At 46.1% G+C, this 13,911-nt stretch overlaps 1 protein-coding gene across 1 annotated transcript in view; it reads right to left on the bottom strand.

Moving 5' to 3' along the window:
- GATB (glutamyl-tRNA amidotransferase subunit B) overlaps positions 1-13,911 on the bottom strand; it is a 74,737-nt gene that overhangs the window by 28,603 nt on the left and 32,223 nt on the right. The window contains 4 exon segments of the mRNA XM_032632822.1: positions 541-730; positions 2,716-2,760; positions 3,468-3,552; positions 5,810-5,923. Of these exon segments, the coding sequence (XP_032488713.1) occupies positions 541-730; positions 2,716-2,760; positions 3,468-3,552; positions 5,810-5,923 (434 nt within the window).

Here is a 13,911-nt window from a genome sequence, read left to right as displayed (position 1 = left end):
CAACAGCCCTGGAAAGGATGGAAAATCCCTGAGCACATCTCCATGGTGTCAGATTCTTAACAGCCCCTTCAGATGCATCCTCTAAGGACCAATACTCTTAGTCAGAGTTTTCAGCATTTCACGTGGAATAAATGTTTCTTCTACAACTGGTAAAACAACTGGCTGGCTTTTTAAGAACCCCACTTCCTGCCAGACTCTGTCATGTCCAATACTGCCAGACATCTAGAAAGCCTATATATTGATTTCCTTTTGTCCTGCAGACGCAAGGGAGAACACTCATCCATAACATTTGGACTGTCTTCAAGAAGCCTCCACAGCCGCTGTGAGCAGCTCTTCGTGTCTACATACAAGGAATGACTGACACGAGATCCTGCCTCATCTTCTGGTTTTTGGAGGAGCATTTACCAAAAAGGCTGGTGAGGAAGGTTAGCATGCCTGGTTCTACGGTACAGCTGAAGGCATGGGCCACTGCACCTAGAGCCCCCTAAGGAGCATCCCCCGCCCCTGCTGGGCCGATCGCAGCCTCTGATCAGTACCCACCAGCAAGGCAAAGCTGTGCTCCGGCAGCATCCCATACTGTTGCACAAGCTTCTCCCGGGTCACGCGGGGCAGCTCGGGAAGCTGCTCCCGGAGCTGGTCGATGTTGATCACCTGCTGTGGGTCTGTGCCAGTGGGCAGGGACTCCGAGTCGTAGAGCAGCAGCGGGGGCAGGTTGGGCTCCGGCATGAACCTGGCACACAGAGGAGATGGCATGACTGAGTATTCGGTTTAGCTGGAAGAAACAAACCTATCGTCAGTATGAAAGTGTGTGTCTGGATGCCATGTTACTTGCAAATATTTTCCAACATCCCATAATATCAAGTCTCCTAGTTTTCCAGGAACTAGTCCTTATACAAGTGTAAGGTCAAAATGACCAAATCCACCACTGTCTATGCTTAAACGAGCATTAAGTGAAAAAGGCACAGCACCATGTTGATGCCACACTGTGGTTTGTAACTGTGGATAAAGTATATATTCATAAAGACATAGGCTGGAAAAAATAGGACCAAATGAGAACAATTTACTTTTTAGGAAGAAAGACTATAAATTTAAAAATATTTTTAGCAGTATTTGTGTAACAAATGAAAAGTCAAAGAAAAAGAGAACTTTCTTTCTTGAGAAGTGCAAGAAATAAATGGATTTTGCCTAAATAAAATGTAGAAGCTAGGGGAGAAGCAGGAATGAGTAAAGGGAGTATGGATTTTTAGGGCAGTGAAACTATTCTGTATGACACTGTAATGGTGGCTACATGTCATTATACATCTGTCAAAACCCACAGAATGGACAACATAAAGCACAAACCCTAATGTAAACTATGGACTTTACTTAATAATAAGGTATCAATATTGGTTCATTAATTTTAACCAAGGTACCACACTACACACTAATGCAAGATGTTATCAGAGGAACCTCTGTGTGTGTGTAGGCGGGGGGTGGGGGTGGGGGGATACGACACATACCAAGGAGTATATGGGAACTCTGTAATCTCCACTGAGTTCTGCTGTAAACCTAAAACTGCTCTAAAAAGGTCAACTAATTTTTTAAAAAATGTGGAAGCCGCACCACTGCATATACTCTTGTGAAATAAAGATGTCCTTCCCTCTGTTCTATTCTAACGTTTTCTCTCTGCCCATATTTGTCAAAGGGCTTATGCAAAAGCAGGGTAATGCAGAATGGTGGCTCCAAGGTAATAGCTCAGAAGGGCAAGCAACCCATCACCTCAATGCCAAACCTGTGCTATGAATTAGTCTGACTTCTGAAGGCAAGAGGAAACCAAAGGGAGGCTTCCTGAATCCCATCTGTTAACCTGAGAGACAGAGCTGAAGCCACTGGCTGTGCTAAAAGCAAACTCCACGCTCAGTGAGAAAGCAGCATAAACAGAGTAGGGGCGACAATGGAAAACAAAGAAGTTCTTAGGAAGAACAGACTGAACCTAGAGGGATCACTATAATTAGAACAATGGTGACTCTGACAGACACACAAGAGGAGTCCTCGAGGTGACATGCATTCTAAGGGTTTGTGAGCTTTGTCTTTCCTAAATCTCGATGCTATATTTGTTCCTCATTGACAGCAATGGCTACTCTTACCTCTTCCTGCACTTCGCAAAGGAAAGTGCCAACCCCCACCACTTTGTTGCTTAAATCTTTAATTTTTGCAGTCTGCTAAACTGGGAAGAAACAAAAGTCTCAATTTATTGGAAGCTATTCTTATTATTTGCTTTATTTCTGGATCTCAAATGAGGTCTAATGTGTTAAACAGCATCACCTGAGGTTTGAAGGGAACTGCCATTAACATACACATCTCTTTTTTCTACCTTCTCACAGAACTTCAGTGTTACTGCATTAATTACTGAACATGAGAATAAGAACAGCCTAGGCCCCACCCCACAACTGCCATCCTCTTAGCTCAATTATGAAAACTCTGACACACAGGTGAGTGAACAAGTGTTTTCCAGCTGTTGAATCCTGTCAAATAAGGTACTCCAAGGCTACCAAATCAAGAAAATACTCTTTCTCTCAGTGTACACGTAAAACAGGAAGCCTAGATTTTCCATTATGCGACAACAACAAGGAAAAGTGGTTCCTAAAAGCAATCTAGGATCATTATGTTGGTCTGTCAGTGGATTTGGAATATGACCCAAATACAGAATGGTGTTTTGACAAGAGGAGTAACCACCTGTAGTCTTGTTTTCCTTCTTTGTCTCTCATCGGCACGGTGCACCTGTGACAGTTAAATGAGAAAACATTTTAAAAACGCTGCATGCAGCGTCAGCTAGTGTAGATGCAGACAGGGGTTCCCCTACCAATAGGGAACCCAGGGGATTCAAGCTCCTCAGCCTTCCTTGGGAGACACTTTCATGAATACATTGCAGAAATAATATTAAAGAAAGACAAATGTTTAGCATGATAATTAAAGAAAAAGAACAGAAAAGAAATTGCTTCAATGTTTCCAACATTTAACCAGTTCAAACTCTAGGCTCTTGAGCTTTTTTCCCCAGTCTTCTGTTAAGTGTATAAAATCCTCAAAATTCAGAGTCAGAAAGTTAGACTCAAAGATATCTAAACAGAAAAAGACACCGCTACAACCAGTTCTAAGCTTTCTTCCACTTCTAGCTTAAATTGGCAGAACTTAGGTCTGATAGAATTTAAGGAAGTAAAAATTCTTGGAACAAAGGAGGTAAGCTGGAAGCCAGGGAAGTGCCAGGACTTAAGACTCAGCAAGTCTGATGGCAGTCAGGTGAAACCTCTTACCAGCCCTAGAAGGCATATCACAACCCTGTAGAGTACCGTATTTTCCTAATTTTACTAATGAGGAAAGCAAAGTGCAGAGAAGCTAAGTACCTTCTCCAAGGTGACATGGCTGGTCTGCGGTGAGCCCAGACTGGAGCCCCACCTACCTGTATTCAAGATGCTATCATGCAAACTCACCCCAGCTTGTAATCGAACGAGCGAGTTTCATTCAGGATTTTACCTCCATTCTCGAGTTCATTGATTTGCCTCTGAATTTCATAGTCTAAAAAAAAGAGTTTAGTATCATATTTTGATTCCTTTCATCCAGTTTAGCAATAATTAGACATCTTTTTCAATCTTTATGTCAAAAACGAATCAAGGGAGTTGTTTATAATTCTTCCCACAGATGCTATATTTTATTCTTGCTGCCGTCATAGAATAATCATGCTAGAAAGGGCCTTTTAGGAAGCTCTGCTTCTTCACTTTTTGAGAAAACCCAGACTCAGAGAGATTGCGTAACCCAGTACAGGCTACAAAACGTGGCAGAAGCAGGGCTAGGACCAATATCTAGGCAGAATGACTCCAGATCTAAGATCGCTGCTTATCAAGAGTTTTTATCGCAGGATCCATGGGTGGCCTTCAAGGGGTTCTAGTACCTCTTGAGATTATATGCAAACGTGCATGTGTGCACAGGCACATATTTTGGAGAGAGGGTCCAGAATAAAAATTCTGGACCCTCTCTCCAAAATATGGAGAGGGATCTATGACCCCAAATGATGAACAGCCACTGCTCTATGCCACACTCCCTCACCACCCAACAAGGCAGAAGTGGTAAGCAAAGCACAGCCACAGTTGCTAAGCTTCCTTATGAAAACAGCTTTAGCCTCCCCTCCCCCGTCAACTCCCTGCCCAACATGTACCACCTGCCCTTGCCCAAATCCAAACTCTTATCATAGCTGATAAAAAGCAGCAACACGAAGAGGATGGCTAAAAGGCGTGATGTAGGGAGAAATATGGGGTAGAAAAATTACAGGCTTGAAGAATTAAGCCCATAACAGTAAAGCTTCGGTTCTTCCAGCCTGAGTCAGACCACAGGTAGAATTCTGTCTCAGACTACTCCAAAGGGTCCTTCATAAGATAACAGGTTAGGGACAGCCAAAATCAGGCAGGGGTCTCCATCGTAAGTCATCAGGGATGAATCTACCTAAAATCTTGTTTTTTAGGTTCCCATCACCACCTCTTAGAATAATGAGTTCCAGAACACTTATCACCTACAAGGTGAAGTGGAACTTTCTTTCTGTTCATTCCAAGCTTCCCCTTCACAAACCTGAGCTGGAGGGTTTTCCCTAACACAAACCTATCATGGCTTCAGAAATATGGACTGCGTCTCCTTTTACAGGCAGAAGAGTCCACCATCGTTAGTCTGTCTTCACGCGGGGACCTTCCCCAACACCTTCCTCTCCTGTAAGTCATCCCCTTGACCATTTTAATGCTTTTTTCCTGAAAACTTGTAGACTCAAAGTGTCTTCACTGAGGCTAGTTGATCATTTTAGGTTCAGGATAATGAAGTTTTATACAAGATTAGAAAATCTTTTTTGTGTTCCTTCTAATACCCAGGATGCTACTAAACCTTTTGGCTGTGACTCCACATTCATCCGTCCCGTTCTCTGTGCACCCTGAAGGGTGCGCCTTAACCTCCACCTCCTCCCTCCTCTCTTCCTCTCTAGATACCTTTGGTTTTAAAGAATATTTTCATTCGTCTGAGATGTCTTCCCCTCACATTCACAGATACCAACTTCTATGGACCACCCTAGATGTTGATCTTGCTCAACTGTTCGATTTTAACTACTAGTATACATTTGTCCACACTGAAAGATCCACAATGTGAACAAACAAGACCAATACCTGATTACACAGGCCCAAGCAATCTATTAGTTAAAACGGTAAAAAGCAGAAAAACATACTGACCAATTAGGTCAAATCGTGGCCATCTATAATGAACAAATACGACTTTATACAGTTCGGTCTGGTCAGAAGGAATGTGGTACATGGAAAAACAGAGTTACAGGATTTTGCAGATCCTCCTATAGAGGTGAAGTCTATTTCCCCTCCTCTTGAACCTGCTTTGAATGGAATGTGCTGGAAGAGATGCTGTGCAAGTTCTAGAGCTAATGACTCAAGAGGCCTTGAGGCATCTGCCTTCATCCTCCTGGGGTGCCCCCTCCACCAAATAAGAAGGGCTGGGCTAGGCAAGTGAATGAAGCAAGCCCACGTGGGTAGAGCGGCCCAGCAGACGTCCAGCACCAAGGCTGCGACACGTGAGTGAGGTATCTTGGACCCTGTATATCTCAGCAGAGCTGCCGGCTCCCCACAGCCACATGAATGAGCCAAGGCAGGACAAGTAGAAAACCCACCCAAGCCACAAAACTCTGAAGTTGAGATGTTATCATGTAAGCCATTAAGTTGGGGGGGGATTCTTGTTACACAGCAACAGATAACTGATACAAAGAAGTATATGAGGAGTAACAGCTGACATTCACCTATAGCTTTGGCCAAAAACCTGGCACTGTTGAGATTCTTTACTTCGGTTCGAACGCCCAAAGGCTCCCCAGGGTTATGCACAGATATGTTGGCGTCCACTCTCAACTGGCCCTCTGTAAGGAAAGAAAAAAGACAACACTTTAGAAATTCTCCGAGGCAATTGTGGTTTTTTTAAGGCAAGAGAGTGCAAGCAACATCTAACTCTAGTTGCTGTTTAGTTACAGCAGCCTAACCTCAGAGGAAGTATGGTTGGTCCTGAAGTTCATGGCTAGTACTTCTGCCCACTTGCGAAAATGATGGTCCTAAGGCATCTGAGGGGGTGTGTGTGTATGTGTGTGTGTATATTTCTGTGCACTTGTGCACAAGCAGAAGGCAGGAGAAATTCTGAATATACTGGCTTGGGAAATCTAATTTCTTTCATGCCAAATAAGAAAAACAACACTGTTAAAAATGGAGTTTTAGGGCTTCCCTGGTGGCGCAGTGGTTGAGAGTCCACCTGCCGATGCAGGGGATGCGGGTTCGTGCCCCAGTCCGGGAAGATCCCACATGCCGCAGAGCGGCTGGGCCCGTGAGCCATGGCCGCTGAGCCTGTGCGTCCGGAGCCTGTGCTCCGCAACGGGAGAGGCCACAGCAGTGAGAGGCCCGCGTACCACAAAAAAAAAAATGGAGTTTTACCCTGCAGTTTTATTCCGAAGTGTTCTTCAAAGTGTCAGAGCTGGGTTGGGGGGGAAGGCTTCAGAAATGATCATGTGATAGCCCTACACTGCTCTCCAATGGAATGTGTATTTCCAACAGTGATTCCGGGAGATTTATAAGAGAGTCCTTGAGAATTTACAGCTCAAGGGCAAGAGCCAGAAACCTGGGCTTTTCCCCTCGTCCTTCCTCCAGGTACTGTAATGATCTCTTCCTTCTGTAAACAGGACTCGGAATCCTTCCTGACTGCTGTAAGGGTTTGCCGCAGCAGACAGACAGTGCTGTTATGAAGGGGACGGTCTGTGGGGGAGGGACTCAGAGGGGGCCATCCCCATCCTGGGAGGACCTTCTCTGACCCTGCAAACCCCCCCCCCCATTTTGGGAACAGTAATCCCTAAGGAAGCAGGTGGTTTATGGAGAGGGCCAAGAGGCTCTTGAGGGGGAGAGGGAGGCAAAATCTCAAGCCAAAGAGAGATAAAGATAAGAAATCATCACATTTTATACCCCACAAGGTAAGGCCCCAATTCTCTGTTCTCCAATTCCACTTACAATATTTAAAACAGAACAACAGGGGAAGACAAAATGCTTGATTTTTCTTAGGCAAGTCTTTGAACTAAAAAAGAATCTGCCAAAGAGGAATGTGTCGATGGGCTGAAGAAAGCAATTTCTTTTCCAAGGTTTCATAGCAAAAGCATATTAAAATAATAAAATAGCTCAAATATATTCTATGCCAAGAAAAAGAGACCCTTGTAACAGGTCTCTGTCATTCCCACTCTGCTGCTCCAACGGCCACCCACGTTGGAGGGTGCCTTTCAGCCCAGAAATTACTCTATGTCTCCAGCACGGACCTCTCACATTTCTACAAAATCCCATAGCCCCTTTAGGACATCACGTGCTTCCTTGAATCTCAAGAAGTCCCAACGACTCCTGATATCATCAGACTCTTGGTCTAGGAACCCTGCGGCATCCTTTGCTGCTCTGTTTTCTTGGCCCTTTGTAGTCTAACTGACTAGATCCTGTCAGCTCCTTCCCCTAGACATCCCTCAGAGCTGTCACTTCCTCTCCATTCCCACGGCTGCCATCCTTGCCTGAGCCCCCGCATCCCATCCTGACCTTCAACCCAGTGACCCCTCCTGGCCCAGCACCCCCCCCCACTCCAGCTCGGTTCCGGCCACATCCTGCTACAGGACGGTTGCACCACTCCCAAGTGCACAGCTGGCTCCCACTGGGTCATCCCACCTCCTCTGCTTGGTATGCAAGAGCCCTCGTCTGGTCTTGACTGATGCACCCCGCATTTCCTGCTGCTCATTCCCTGAGAAAGCCTCCTCCCATCAGGGAAGCTTCTGTCTGCTCGCTGGTTCCCACAGGCCCTCGTCATCCCTGTTACTGTCCCTCCTTCAACCTCAGCTCATCCTTCGAGGTCCCACATAAGTGGTACCACCTTCTCCTCCTGGAAACCCTCATCAGTAGGCCGGCCTCCACTGGTGGCTCCTCGGAGCTATCAGAATACATGCAATCAGTAGAGCACACGATTGTAGTCTATTTTGAATTAGTCTTTTCTCTGAGACCAGATGGAAGGCCCTTGGGAATGGAGCCCAGATTTAAAACTCCCACCCCTCTTGCCTTCCCAAAGACATCACTCCTTCAGTTCTCTCCTCTCTCCCACAGCACTCCTTAACCCTCTTCCTCAGCATTCCCTCTATGCATGTGTACCCATAATCAACAGTATTTCTCACTAGAAACAAACCCCAAAGACCCACTCCCTTGAACCCAGTTCTCTCTTCATCATTCTGCTGTTACTGCTCTGCTTTCCTTTTCAGCAAATCCTCTCAAACAAGTACTGCTTGTTTGTTGGCGTCTCATCTCCGTGAGCTCACCTCCCATTTACTCCTACACCCACGTCAGCTTGGCTTCTGTCCCCACCTCTCTGCAAAACGCCTTGTCAAAGTCACCATCAACCCCTGGCTGCCAAATCCCACAGATGCAGGACACGCTGTGTCTTCCCCTCACTGGATACGCCGGCCCTCGGCGGCATGTGACCTACCAACCAACGCTTCCTCCCTGAAACATCTTCCTCCCTCGGCTGCTGTGACCTTACTCACCCTTAGCTGGCCCCTACCTCCTGGACACTTTCCATGTCCTTGTCATTTGTTCCCATCCAGACTCAGGACTGTCTTCTTTACCTGCACTCTCTCTGTAAATGTATATGGTCTTAAATACCATCCAAGCTCTGATAACTCCTGAATTTCTCTCTTCAGCCAAAACCCTCCTCTGAACTCCATCCACACTGACCTCTGCGCCTACTTCATCTCCACGTGGAGCTGGCCCAGGCATTTCAGTTTCTGAAACTAAAGGATCTGCCCCTGCAACACATGCACCTTTGTCCTCATCTTCCCAATGTCAGCAAATGGCACCGCCACCTCTTTCCTCAAGCCTCCTTGACTTCTTCCGGCCTCTTTGCCTTCTACACCAGCCTATTAACAAAAATCCTGCTATTTCTAAGAACCACCTCGAATCCACCATCTTGCTCTCTCCATCCTCACCGACACCAGCCCTGTCCAGAAGAGCACCATCCTCCACCTGAACTACTGCCAAAGCTTCGGAACTGGGCTCAGCTTCTACTCATACCCTTCTGAAACCCACGTTCCACGGAGCAGCCGCGGCGGTTTTCCAAAACGGTAATCCGACTATGTCGTTCCTTGGCTTAAAAGCCCTTCCTTGACCTCCCACTGCCCTTGGAATGGAATCCAAACTTCTTATCATTTTTGGTGATCTAGCCCTCGCAGACCTTTTCAGTCTGACCTGAGGCCGCATTGCCCTGCTCCTCGCGCTTCCCCTACAGTGGTCTTCTGCCACCCGTGTTACCTCCAAGCATATACTCTACGTTTTCCTCACCTCAGGGACTTTGCCTGGGCTCTTTCCTGGATGCTCTAGCTCCCCGGGGCTGGGGCCTCGGCTCATTCTCCAGAGGCCCTCACCATCCAATGTATTCTTTATCACGGCACCCTCTGTATTTCCTTAAAGCACTTACCACTGTAACTACTTTGTTCTATTTGTTAGTGTATTTGTCTCCCTCGTGAATACAGTATTTCCTCTAGGTAGCAGGAACAATGTCCTTTTCACTGCTCTGTTCAGAACCTAGAGCTGCCTCTGGCACATGGTAATTGTTCGATAAGTTCATACCTTGGTATTTTCCTGAGCCACGAGTAAGCAGACTGGTCTCACAGTAGGTTCCCGACAAGTTCTAAAGTTCTGTCTGAATAGGACTAATCTACTGAATCCTATGAAAGGCCCATTCAGCTCAAAGGAAAACTTCCCAAGTATGCTGAGCTCTGCCCAGCCAAACCTCGATACTTGGGAGAGAACTTTTTTTGAGCCCTGAGAACCCTGAATTGGACCTCTCCTGCTTTTAAAAATAAAACCATCTTTCACAATTTAGACTTTTAATTTGGAAAAGGAATAAAAGCACGAGTTTCAGTCTCTCCCAGAGAAGACCGCACTCCATAGATGTCTGAGGGGACTCATTTAGTGTCCTGCAGTGTTGAAAGGCAGTTCACTTGCCTGGATTCCAATACAGTATCCAACACTCACAAAAGGCATTTACACAGTGAAGACAAAATACCTTTTAAACAAATTAAATTGCCTCAAGTCCACAAAAGCCTCATAGTCATGTTTGCTTCAATGCATTCTGCAACACTGGGGGAGGGCCTTCACAAGAACGTTATCAAGCTCAATTCCCACCCTCTAGAAGTAGAAATTTGTAACAGCAAAACGAAAAAACTGTACTACTGAGCACAGTGATATGGTGCAGTCACATTTTTTTTTTTTAAACACATTCACACATCAGAAATATAACATCAGGACAGAAAACTGTTTCTCTAAACAGCAGAGGCCTGAAGCTTTAGTGAGAAAGTCTACTAAGCTGTCTCATTCTGATCACTGAATACCCTCCAGAACTTAAATAACAGGGCTTGACAAAAAATAAGGTAAAATATATAATGTGGCTCAATTTTATCCAACATATTTCACAAAGTTTATTCATCCACAATGAGTGGTGATTCTACTTATTATTGTCAATAGAAGCACCTGACATTTCATGAGCACAGGCTATTTGTCAGGACCTGTGATACGTTTTATGCACAATACCACGTTCTTTCCCTACAGCAGAGCTTTAATGACACATCCACTTAGACGTCCTTTAGGCAATTCACACTTGACACATCCAAGACGGTATTCCAGGTTTTCTTCCACAAGGCCAGCCCTCGCCTGCTCTTCCCACCCTGCTGCCCCAACTCTGTCTGATGACTTGGATGACTTCCTCTCCTCTTTGGTTTCTTCCTTTCTCTTTCCACATACAATTATTTAGGGACTCGTTTCACAAGTGTGGAAAGGGAGGCTCACAGAAGTCAAATACCTCGCCCAGTTTCTATAGCTAGAAGCGGTAGGATAGGATTCCAATCCAGGTCTGGGCCTGCGGTGTCCTCAGCACTCACACTCTGCTAACCCAGCTCCCAAGGTTGTTTGTTTTTAATTAACTTATTTATTTTTGGCTGCGTTGGGTCTTCCTTGCTGCGCACGTGCTATCTCTGGTTGCGGCGAGCAAGGGTACTCTTCTTTGCAGTGCGTGGGCTTCTCATCGCGGTGGCTTTTCTTGTCGCGGAGAACAGGCTCTAGGCACTCGGGCTTCCGTAGTTGTGGCACGCTGGCTCCAGAGAGCAGGCTCAGTAGTTGTGGCACACGGGCTTCGTTGCTCCACGGCATGTGGGAACTTCCCGGACCAGGGCTTGAACCTTTGTCCCCTGCATTGGCAGGCAGGTTCTTAACCACTGCGCCACTAGGGAAGCCCTCAAGGTTGTTATCTACAGCAGCGGAGACACTGTCATGGCTGGCACTAGGAAGCGGGATGACAGTGCTTACAAAGGAAGGCGTCCAGAAGTCAGACACACCCGGGCTCGGGCACTCCCTGTGCAACTTGGCCAAATAACCCAACCTCTGGAAGCCTCAACTCCTCACCTGTACAGTAGGCACAGTAATACCCATCTCTCAAGAATGTCATAAAGTTTAAATGAGACAAGAAATTAATTTTAAAAATGCTTAGTGAACTGATGAGCACATACTCGATGTTCAAACCGGCAGATGTTACAACGCTGGAAACATTTAGCGTATCTATATACTTTGGTACACATTCAACTCAGCAGACTGCTTTGAGGGTCTCAACAGTGGCAAACATCCTGAGAAGGAAGTGACTTCTGGAACCCAAGCTGAGCTAGTCTACGCTCATTAGCAAAACTATCAGGAACTCACTGAAGCACAGCCTGGAGCAATTTAAGTTTCATTCCAAAAGCACGCTGGGGGTCCACTGGTGCTCTCCAGGGCAGCCTTCCATTGGTTCCCAGGCTGCCTTCTCCAGTGGTGACACAGTGGCCTATGGTGGTGGGACAGAAGGATGGGAAAGGGGCCTGGGCTGATAAAGTGCTGAGAGCACCAAAAGCTGGACACCTGCAGACTCCAGGCAGACCTTCACTACCCAGAGCACTTCAGGACAACATCAGCCACTCTGCTGCTGTGCTGGGGGCAAAGCTGTCTGATTTGTATTTAAAAGCAACAAAAAGTGTCACAACAAATGAGATTTAATGAACCCTCTCAGCTGTCACTGCCTGATGAGTTCTCACTGTTATAGTTTATCTCTTGGCAAGGACCCGATGGGACTATTTCTCAGCTAACAGGTGGCCTGTTTATTATTCCATAGGTTTGGTAGGAATCAGTTATTTTGAAGAAGAATGGAATAATAAAACTTCTTTAAAGCAACAGTGCATAAATGGATAACTATCCAATCTGCCCACATTTCATTTCTATTCTGTGGGTAAAAAGACAGCCTGAGCCAATCCTCCATTCTACAACGGAGAATTCTCTTGCTCTAACACAGAGCACTCCGCTCAAACTCATGTGGCTGGCTGTGTTTTTCCAGACTTTCGCTTAAAGAAGAGAGCAAACTGGCAAGTTCCATCTCTAGATTCAACTTGTACCAGGGCTTTGATGTTACAATTTGTTGCCCATTAGATGTCCTATGTGACAAATGTGGCATTACAGATTCTGAAGTCCCTTTGTAACGTGAATAAACGTGTGACAAAATGGTCGGTAAATGGTATGATAAACCGACAGGGAGATGAATCATCCCCACCAATGGTACTTAGTGGCACCCTCTGTGACATGTTCAGTGGTTAATTTTTTGTGTCAACTTGACGGGGCCAAGGGATGCTCTGATATTTGGTTAAATGTTATTTTGGGTGTGTCTGTAAGGGTGTTCCTGAATGAGATGAACATTCAAATTGATATACTGAGTAAAGCAGATTGCCTGCTCACCGTGGGTGAGCCTCATTCAATCCGCTGAAAACCAGAATAGAACAAAAGGCAGAGCGGGGGTGAAGCCAAGCAGGACCCTGCGGGGCTCCTGGACATGGAAGCCTTTCTGTGTCCCTGTTTCTTGTTTGTAGAGAACAGATTCCAGCCTCCATGACCTTCCCTGAGTTCCAAAGGGCAGGTTCATACAATTGCTAATCAGGGAAGGGAGGGGATGCAGAGACAAGGGAGAAGCAGTCAAGAAACAACAGTGCAGCCTTGGGGCAGGGTCCTGGTTCCCCCTCAAGGGATACACATAACACTATCTTTGAGCTCTTTACAGAACTAAAACCTCCAACAAATGGAAGATGTTAACTACCCGATGAAGCATTTTTCATTCCAGAGAGAAGGTCATGATGTGATAGCCTCAAGAACCACAGAAGCTCATCAGGAGACCAGATTAAAGGAATGCAGGCCCTGCACACACCCTGATCCTTATCAGCAACCCAGCCCTTGAACCGCTGCTGTAAAACTCCTCACCAAATCCCCCTGGGTTGGGACACACAGTTTTGAGGGCATGAGTCCACTGTGTTCCCCTCCGCCTGGCAAAGGAGTAAAGCTATTCTTTTCTACTTCACCCCAAACTCTGTTTCTGAGATTCGATTTGGCACCAGCGCACAGAGGTCGAGTTTTTGGCATCGGGGGAATTTGCTGTCTCTGCCTGACTGCCTTGGATCGGGGATACTGGTCTTGTCTTGGACTCTGGCTCAGACTGGAACTTATGTCCTTGGCTCTCCTGATTCTCAGGCCTTCAGTCCTGAGCTGGAACTATACTATTGACTCTCCTGCTGCTTGATGACTACAGATCTCAGGGACGCCTCAGCCTCCACAGTCACATGAGCCAATTCCTTATAATAAATCTCTTTACATGTCACACACACGTGCACACACACACACATTCTATTTGTTCTCTTTCTCTGGAAAACCCTGACTAGTACACCACTGGACTGAGAGATGGATTAACCACTGTAGATGCAGAACCTGCACCCTTTTTCCACGCTGTCAGGGA

This window comes from Phocoena sinus, chromosome 5 (assembly GCF_008692025.1).
Source record: "Phocoena sinus isolate mPhoSin1 chromosome 5, mPhoSin1.pri, whole genome shotgun sequence".
NCBI classification, from domain to species: domain Eukaryota; kingdom Metazoa; phylum Chordata; class Mammalia; order Artiodactyla; family Phocoenidae; genus Phocoena; species Phocoena sinus.
The sequence above is the reverse complement of the archived record's forward strand: the minus strand, read 5'-3'. Positions and strand labels throughout refer to the sequence as shown.